Below are 9,738 nucleotides of genomic sequence, written 5' to 3'. Positions count from 1 at the left end.
GTTAGTTAACGGTTAGACTTGCTCCTAACGGTTAGTTAACGGTTCGACTTGCTCCTAACAGTTAGTTAACGGTTCGACTTGCTCCTAATGGTTAGTTAACGGTTCGAATATTCATACTTTAATAAATATTAAAACTCTGAAACAACACATGACATTTGGCTAATTTGAGATATTTTTGCCATATGATGGTCATAGCAAACTTTGCTTCAATAAATTTTGATATGAAAATCCCCCCAAAAAATTAATAGGCTATCATATGCTGCTTAATTTCCTTTGAATAACTTATTTCTCTTTCTTAACAGCTTTTCAAGAGCTTAGTGGCAGTAAACAGGTAAATATTTCTTACACAGTCATACCGTTCTCACATTTCCATGCACAGAAAACAACCAGGACAAAAATAATAACATTGTCAGTGTAATTTTATTGTGGTGATCAAAAACCTCCATTTCAACACCAAAGCCTTCATGGCATGCTGTGTGTGGATATAATTCTGGAGTCAGTATCTAGAGAATATATAATAAATAACAATAACTAGCTAACAGTGATTAACTTTGCAATCTCTGGGCTCTAAATCCAAACTTGTATTAGCCAAATGGCCTTGCGTGAACATAAAATCAACATAAAACCAATTAATCTAAGGCCTCAGTTCAAACAATCAAAAAAAGTGGCAACTCTGCCCATAATCTTCACCAGTAATGACAATTAAAATTAGATTACTAATTATAACACGACATTTTCACTCTCATTCATCCTTCACTGCAACACTGTAAGTGTGATCATTTATCTTTGGGAATCCATGTTTCATGAGTTCATTATTCATTTCAGATGGCATGTAGAAAAATTATTTTACAATAACAAAACAAACAAAAAAAGTTGATCACAGTGATCTTTGTCTTCATGCGTCCAGCACTTGGGTGTCATATCATACTTTATATTTCTCTTTTGCTCTGTCACTTAAAATGCAGATATGCTGAAAGATATAAAGAAAACAGGAAGGTGTAAATACATAATTCTGATCAGACAAACAAATAATATACAAAACTGGCACAATATACACTCAATATACGCCAGTTTATGCACTGCACGCAATTAAATCAGAACGTAACAGGACAAACACTTACACTCAAATCCCTGAAATATTCATTGTAGTCTAAAGCATATCCCACTAGGAACTTGTCAGGAACTTCAAATCCAATATCTAAAAAAAAAAGAAAAGAATACATTTAAACATACACACAGAAAGAGAAACAAATGTGATTATAGTTTGCAGAAAGAAAGAAAGCTTTTATGCATAGTTTTCATTACAATTAAGCACGTTCCAAACAATGTGCATAAAAATAATTATATAATAAATAATGTTTGCATTATTTTCATGACAATTAAGCACAAAAAATAAATGCATGATATAATACATTATTCAATGTTATAATTATGTAATTTGACATAATAAAATAGTAAATATTATACACATAGTAAAATTACATAATTAATCAGCTAATTGAAAATATCAGGGAACATCTCCAATCAGTTTTCCACATGAACTAATCCAAAGAAATGTCAGTCGTATTTTACTCAAAAATGTGAGGGAAAAAGTAGTTAGAATATTTTGCATTGTTTTCATGATAATTAAGCACAATTTAACTAACTAATTACATAATATATTATTTAATATCATTATTTAAAAAAAAAAAAAAAGAACAATCTAACTAGAAAAAAATATTATATAACAATATAATTATGATGTGATGTTTCACCATGTTCAAAGGCAGATTCATCGCATTGTAACATTTTTAATAATGAATTTAATTTATATTTTGCTATACCAAAAATTAGTATAGCATTTTTAGTATAGCAAAATATAAATTAAATAAATTCATTATGAAAAATGTTACAATGCGATGAATCTGCCTTTGAACATGACTGGTTGCATTATTATTTGCAAGCGAACAGCGCTCGTGGTCCATTGCTAAAGAGCTTGATGATCCTCCATCGTCTTGATAACTGACTCTAAGCACTACAGCGCTCTGCTTTAGAGTGGAAGTCAAGAGCGAAAGAGTAGAGGATAGATGGAGGATAGATGGATAAAGAGCTTATCAGCTTTCTGTCTAAAAGCAATGCATAACTCTGAACACAGACAGATGAGCGTGAGTCTGAATAATATGTCCAACTACATCAATGCAGGGTGTTTGATTTCTCTAAGTGATGTGGATTAAGCACAAAATGTTCATAATATCCAATGAAACACAAAGGAACTCACAGTCTGGACGGTATCCTGAGCTCCTGGGCGTCCTTTTCACAAGCAAACTGAAATTACAGGACACTGAATTACAAATGAGATGTATTAAATCAAATGAATGACATTCAACTAAACAACAGTCTTATTTTAAACACTACTGAAAGGCCATTCAACCTTTAATTAACACAGAAATCTCTCATATCTCTAGCACAGCTCGACTATTCTTTCCAAAAGATGTTTACCTGCCTTACCTGACAACTTTCACCATTTTAGGATGACATTCGTTTAATAGTTTGAGCAGAGTTTCCATAGTTTTTCCCGTTTCTACAATATCCTTAGGCACAAAAAGAGAATTAATTTGTTTACATCATCTGTATTTTCATTCCACAGTACACAGCATACATTTCACACATGTTGATGCGAACACAAATTCGACACAAAATGCAATAAAATGCATTGCATCAAAAATGTAACCTTACCTCTACAATGAGCACATTCTGTAAGGAAAGAGAGGAGACAAAAAAAAAAAATTTAATCATATTATATATATATATATATATATATATATATATATTAGTGCTGTCAAATGATTAATCTCATCCAAAATAAAAGTTTTTGTTTGCATAATGTGTGTGTACTCTGTATATTTATTATGAATATATAAATACATACACATACAGTACAGCATATATTTAAAAAAATATATTTACATGTATTTACATGTACATATTTACATTATATTCATATAAATTATATAATATATAAGTATATTTAATATATAAACATAACACATTTTTCTTAAATATATACATGCATGTGTGTGTACATAATAAATATACACAGTACACACATATATTATGTAAACAAAAACTTGTATTTTTAGATGCGATTAATCGTTTGACAGCAATAACATATATACAGTATATACAGTATATATATACATATATATATATATGTGTGTGTGTGTGTGTGTGTTGATCAAAAGTGACAGTAAAGACATTTATATAATGTTTGTTATAGTTTCACAGTTTACTTTCACTATCACAGTGTTCACAAACATATGAAGCAGCATGTGTTTTGCTTGTTTCTTAAGTATAAAATCAGCATATTAGAATGATTTCTGAAGGATCATGTGACACTGAAGACTGGAGTAATGATGCTGAAAATTAAACTTTTCATTATTTTAAAACATTAAAATAGAAAGTAATTATTTTAAATTGTAATACCATTTTACAATATTGCCGTTTTTACTGTATTTTTGATCAAATAAATGCATACCCCATGAGCATAAGAGAAAAAAAAATCTTAGCCCCAAACTTTTGAACAAGGTAAAAATGGAAAACAAAACAAAAACAGAAGTTCAAAAGTTGAAACTCACTTTGCCAGTAAGGGCAGATAATTCATCTCCACCGATAACCTTCACACAGTTTGTAGACTGATCATTCTGAGCAGAAATCAGAGCAGAGAGAGAGAGAAAAAGGAAATACTTTAATGTTGAGCATTCAAAGCCACTGAAGATTTATCAGAATCACAGAAGATGATTTTGACTTGTCTGGCAGTTTGAAAAAGCATTACTGTGTAAAAGGCCAGCTTGTATTTCTGTTCAAGCATGTATATGCATTTTTGTGTACGAAACTGTATTATCTGAGCCTTGAAGTCAATAATCATTATAAAGTGGAACTACTTTTCAAGGTGGATGAACTCAGTTATACTATGGATGCATCGCTAAATTCTGGCCAATACCAATGAACCAATGATTATATTTATAGTAATCAAATGATAAACATTGACAAATGCTTTCTACTTGTAAGATTCTAGATAATTTGTCAAAAAAATAAAACACTAAAAACTAAAACCAATCATTTTAAATGCTATAGGAATTCAGGCATAAAAGTATAATATACTAGATATTTTATGTTATGTAATTATATTAGGTATATTACTGTTTAAGTCGACATGAAATGTAAACTCTACATGCTGTTTCTTTGATCGACTGCAAGCTACATGCATTTTTGAGGGAAGTGCTTTCATTTTTTTTCAGTAATGCGTTTCAATTGGATATACAGTATATTACAATACAGAAGCAAAGATCTGTCACTACGTCCATTTTATCACAACTTTAAAGATTAACTTTAGATGACACAAAGGTAGTCAATTTTTTTCTATACAATGAAAATTGCTGATCACTGAATGATTTGGAACTTATTTTTTTATTATTTTTTACAATTAATTATTTTTCAAAATATTCTGAATTATGTAATTTTTTTAAATATCTGAAATTTAACTGAAAGAGTTCTGCAGAAGAAGAAAAAAACAGGTTTGAATGACATGAGGGTGAGTAAATATTGGTGAACTGTCCCTTTACGTTGTATTTACCCTTGTCATTCCTGTAAGGAACATGTCAATGGCACAATCTACTAATAAAATGCTCCATTTTTATGTACAGTAATAATCTGAAAGCAGACATGTAGATCTGAAATGACTCATTGGTCAGTGTTAAGTATGAATGTGTAAGGCTCAGTGTATGGAGTGAAGAGAGCAGTAAAGCTGGCACTCACCGAGTAGCTCTTTAGCCTGATGAAATCCACAGTCAGTGGCACAGACTTATCGCTGTTTTGATTCAACGTCTTGATGTAATCCATCAGGTCCGCAAAGAACTTGTACCCTCCTTTCAGAACGCAAAGGGCCACGATATGATGCCCGCCCATGTCCCGAACGATATCTCTGGCCAACCTTTCAGTCCTGCCGAGAAAATCAGAATTGAAAGGCAGAGTATTGTGACATTAATGCGTTCATTAAAGCTGGCTGAAGTCATGCCAAAAATGTCAGTCAAGAGATTCTTGTGGAAATTTGCTAAACAAATAAATGGGAAAGCCGAATTCAAATCACATGCCTCTCGTACTGCGCTAACATCATTAACAGGGGGAACACAGGGCCTTTTTACTATCGAGGGCATCCCACGGCCACGGCAATAACACAACTGTTTTGCTTCCCAATCTGACCGCAAAGACCAGATACATTCCAGGCAGAAATGCAGTATCACTGTTTGTGCATTACAGATTAAAGTCCTGCTCATCAGTTAAACGTACCTGTCCTTAATGAGGCCACTGGGTATTATGACACTGTCCAAATCCTCCTCGTAGTGTTTCGGCACACAGAAAAGACTCAGTTCGTGCCCTTTGCTGTCATCAGCTATCTAAAAAAAACAAAAATCTATTAAAACATCTTTAAAGAAACATTTTTACTCATTTTACTCAGGAAAACTCCTGATATTTTAAGGAACTACGGTTATTTAATCTACTCGAGTTACACAGTGTAAAGATGATTTTTCAAAGTCTTAAATTAAAGAAAGAAAAGATTATTGGAGAATGTTCAACAAGAAAATACTATTTCAGTCTTTTTATTTCAAAATTTCACATTCACATTTCAATTCAGTGTGTTGCTTGCTGTTTCTTTGTAAATTATTTGTCAAATTTACTAGCAATTTGAGTAAAAAAAAGTTTCAAATGAAATCCTACACTGTTTCGATGTACAGGTTTCTGAGAGTGTGTGTACATGTATGAAGCAATTTGTGCCGTGAAAATAGTGTATTATGAGTGTTACCGTATGTAGCATAAAAACCATTTTGCACCCCATTTCTGATGATGATAATTAAAATGGACAGTTCACTGAAATATGAATATTTGTGCTACTCACTCACATGTTGCACACAATTTGTTGTTTTTTTGCGACAGGGTTAAGGTGCAGTCATTTTAATGTTATTTGCAAATTTTCACAGGCGAAATCCAGTTATTAAAGTCAACGCAAAAAAAGTCATAATTTAGCCTACTTAATGTTAAGAATATTAATTTTTAGTCTCACTCCCATGTTCCAAACATTTTTAGCGACAAAAAGTTTTTGATGTTAATGTTTAATGTTATGATTTAATGTTATGCTGCAAATTTTTGGTGGTGGAATCTAGTCATTAGTACGGAGCCCCGCACATGACATGCAAGAAAAAATAAATAAATCGTGAGCACGATGTACTAAAACATGCGCACGATTACTATTTCGTTCCCTCGATTTACTAATTTGTTCCCTCGATTTGCTAAATCGTGCACACGATTTACTAATTCGTTCTCTCGATTTATAAATCGATTTATAAATCGAGGGAACGAAATAGTAAATCGTGCACACAATTTATAAATCGAGGCACAATTTAGCCTATTTTTTTTCCTGCATGCCATGTGCAGGGCTCCATACATTAGTAATAATCGACATGAAAAAAAATATATTTTTTAAATGTTATACGTCATAATACGTAGTTTTTTTCACCAAAATATGAACACTTTGATATACTCGCTCACTTGTTATACTCACTTTTTTTCTTTTTTGCGACAAAGGGTTAAGGTGGTCACATTTGCCGTTGTTTGGCGAATTTTCGCAGACGAAATTCATATCCAAGATTGTGAATTTCGCACGAGGGCGTAATATTTCCTCACAGATTTCGCATCGGGTTCAAGTTGAACGCGAAAATTCGCTGCGTTGACCAATAGAAAGCTACGTGGTTTGAATGTGATGACTTTATAAGTTGTGTTTCATAATTCGCTGCGGTATTGATAATAGACTACGGAGCTTTTTAACTGCGAAATTTCACTAATATCCACACAAAGCTATGGTTTTAGAGAACTGAAATTGCCTTCACGTGGCGGTGCTTGTTGGACATTCTCAGTCTAAATTATGATTTGAGGGGGTATGCAGTTTCCAAGTCAATGTGCAATTATAATTCAGCAAGCAAGTGAAGGCAGCATTACAATATAGTGCGTATTACGGTTTACATTTATGGTCAGTTTATAGACCTAGTCATTTTTTTTAAGCTTGACAGCTGTAGTCACCATTTGTTTTCATTTGATGGAAGAAAGCAAAACTTCCTCCTTTGTGTCAAGGGTGAGTAAATAATGACTGGTTTCTTAATTTAAATATTATTTTTGAGTTAACTATAACTTTAAACACTGATCTAACCAATGGCGTCGCCTTGGCAACATACTGTTTAAACCGGTTTAGAACGGGATCAATTGCGGTATAAAACCTCTATTTCTGTGCATCAATTCAGATTTTCATCACAAATCAATTCAAAACGTGCGGTCTGAAAAATAAACCTAATGAGGAATATGAATTATTTACAAGTTTATGGACGCATGCAGTGCCGAACCACACCTCACGAACCTGTGGAAACGCCATCTCCATCCGACACGCGTCTCGTTGAATAAAGCACCAGCAACACGCGGTGTCTTACCTCCAGATACGCGGCCATTCTGCTGTGTTTGTCCTTCAGCTTGGTGTCGGTGGACTCATGCCGGCGTCGGTCCGCGGGAGGAGAGCGGCTCGGTCCTTTCGCGTCCGGGGAAAGCGCTCGTCTGCTTTGCATGAAGGCAACGCGACGCTTCCTAAACCCTGACGTCACAATCCATTTTACTAATCTGATTGACCCTCGGCAACCTGAGCTTTCACAGCAGAGAAATAGTCAGCGCATTTCTGTCCCAGCACTTAATGGGTTGGTCTGATGCGCTCGTGACGGGTGATGATAAGGCTGTGATGACGTCAGACAGGGCATATCAAAAGGCAGTAGAGTGTGGACTGACTGATAGGACTCTGTCTCACTGGCAAATATAGATATATATATACACACACACATTATATATATATACAGGTACATCTCAAAAAATTAGAATATCATGAAAAATGTCAATATTTTTTTGTCACTCATTTCAGAAAGTGAAACCCATATATTATATAGATTCATTACACATAGAGTGAAATATTTCAAGCCTTTATTTCTTGAAATTTTGATGATTATGGCTTACAGATAATGAAAACCCCAAATTCAGTGTCTCAGAAAATTAGAATATTGTGAAAAAGTTCAATATTGGAAAGTCACGGTGTCACACCCTAATCTGCTAATTACCTCAAAACACCTGCAAAGGTTTCCTGAGCCTTTAAATGGTCTCTCAGTCTGGGTCAGTAGGCTACACAATCATGGGGAAGACTGCTGACTTGACAGATGTCCAGAAGACAGTCACTGACACCCTCCACAAGGAGGGTAAGCCACAAAAGTTCATTGCTAAAGAAGCTGGTTGTTCACAGAGTGCTGTATCCAAGCATATTCATAGAAAGTTGAGTGGAAGGGAAAAGTGTAGGAAAAGGTGCACCAGCAAAGGGGATAACCGCGCTATCAAAGCAACCTGGGCTTCCATTACACCTGAGCAGTGCCACAGGCTGATGTTTCTGCAACTACGGGCACTTTTGACTCTCCAAAATTGAAAAAAATATCAACCTCTGTGAATTTTAATTTTAACCATCAGAGTCTGTAATACATATAAAAAGGTCATTAAGATTTTCATCTGGAACATGTTTTTCAACTCTTCTTCTTACAAAATGTCCTTACAATAGCATTCATTATATACATTTTTTCTTTTTTAATTTCTATAAGAATGTAATATATTTCAATAGCTTTCAAAACGCCCTTACCGCAACGTAACAATAATGTTCGTTATATACATTTTTCTTTTTTAATTTCTATAAAAATGTAATATATTTCAATAGCTTTTTCAAATTTTGTGCAGTTTTGTAAATACTGATATTAGAAAATAATACACAAAATAGGGGATTTCATTGTTTTCTCTATGCCATGTAAAATTTAGACAGTGACCAGATGTCAATTGTTTCCATACACACTAAAGACATACATATTTAGCTTTTTATGACAGATGTTGCAATTTCAATGTGTAAATCATCTCAACTTAAGTGTTAAAATTTATTTTTTTTTGGCAAATAAAAATATGAAAAAATAAAATAAAGCAGAGCTGCGGTAATGACATCTTGTGTCGGTAAGGACACAGTGTTAAAGTGCCATGAAATCAAAAACAGGCTACTACAGAACAACAGTAACAGAAACAGAAAACATATAGACTGAATATTTGTAATTTAATATACAGTACACCTTGAGCTTGTCTCTACCGCAACACCTAAATTTGCTGCGGTAAAGACATGTTGTGGAAATGACATTTTTGCTAATATTGCAGCTAATAAGGTCTACTACATTAGTTTTGATTCTTAGCATCTTAATATTCATGAATTAAACAGTAATATACATTTATTTTTAAAATGTAGTTCAAAGTACAGAATTACTAAGCTGTATGGTAAGGACACACAATACTGACACAGAAAAGATTATATTTACCTTATAGTTTTGGGATCTTGTGAGTGAGGTAGTGAGGTGGCCCAATCTGTCAGCAATGTGCTCACTTCCTAATTTATGTTTCTCGTTTGTCTTTGATAAAAATGTCATAATAAAAGCCTTTTTTCATTGTTGCGGACAGGCACATTTAATTAAAAGAAATAATAAAAATGATCAATAAATCAGTAAAAAAAATTCGATAAATGAATATGTATGTATTTGAAATCATGTCAAATTGTAATTCAATTAGCTTATTTTATGTATCTCAACATTGTGACCAGAGTTG

At 33.3% G+C, this 9,738-nt stretch overlaps 1 protein-coding gene across 1 annotated transcript; it reads right to left on the bottom strand.

Moving 5' to 3' along the window:
- Positions 1-807: 807 nt before the first annotated feature.
- Positions 808-7,770, bottom strand: hprt1l (hypoxanthine phosphoribosyltransferase 1, like). The gene is made up of 9 exons (XM_016503623.1): positions 7,512-7,770; positions 5,326-5,432; positions 4,795-4,978; positions 3,615-3,680; positions 2,716-2,733; positions 2,488-2,570; positions 2,258-2,304; positions 1,122-1,198; positions 808-970 (listed from the first exon to the last, which is right to left on the bottom strand). Exons 1-9 carry the CDS (start codon positions 7,641-7,643, stop codon positions 923-925), a joined length of 762 nt encoding a protein of 253 aa, XP_016359109.1. The 5' UTR covers positions 7,644-7,770; the 3' UTR covers positions 808-922.
- Between the last annotated feature and the right edge of the window lie 1,968 nt (positions 7,771-9,738).

Source organism: Sinocyclocheilus anshuiensis, unplaced genomic scaffold (genome assembly GCF_001515605.1).
Source record: "Sinocyclocheilus anshuiensis isolate Anshui unplaced genomic scaffold, SAMN03320099.WGS_v1.1 scaffold4299, whole genome shotgun sequence".
Classification (NCBI taxonomy): Eukaryota; Metazoa; Chordata; class Actinopteri; order Cypriniformes; family Cyprinidae; genus Sinocyclocheilus; species Sinocyclocheilus anshuiensis.
This window is presented reverse-complemented; position numbering and strand designations above follow the sequence as displayed.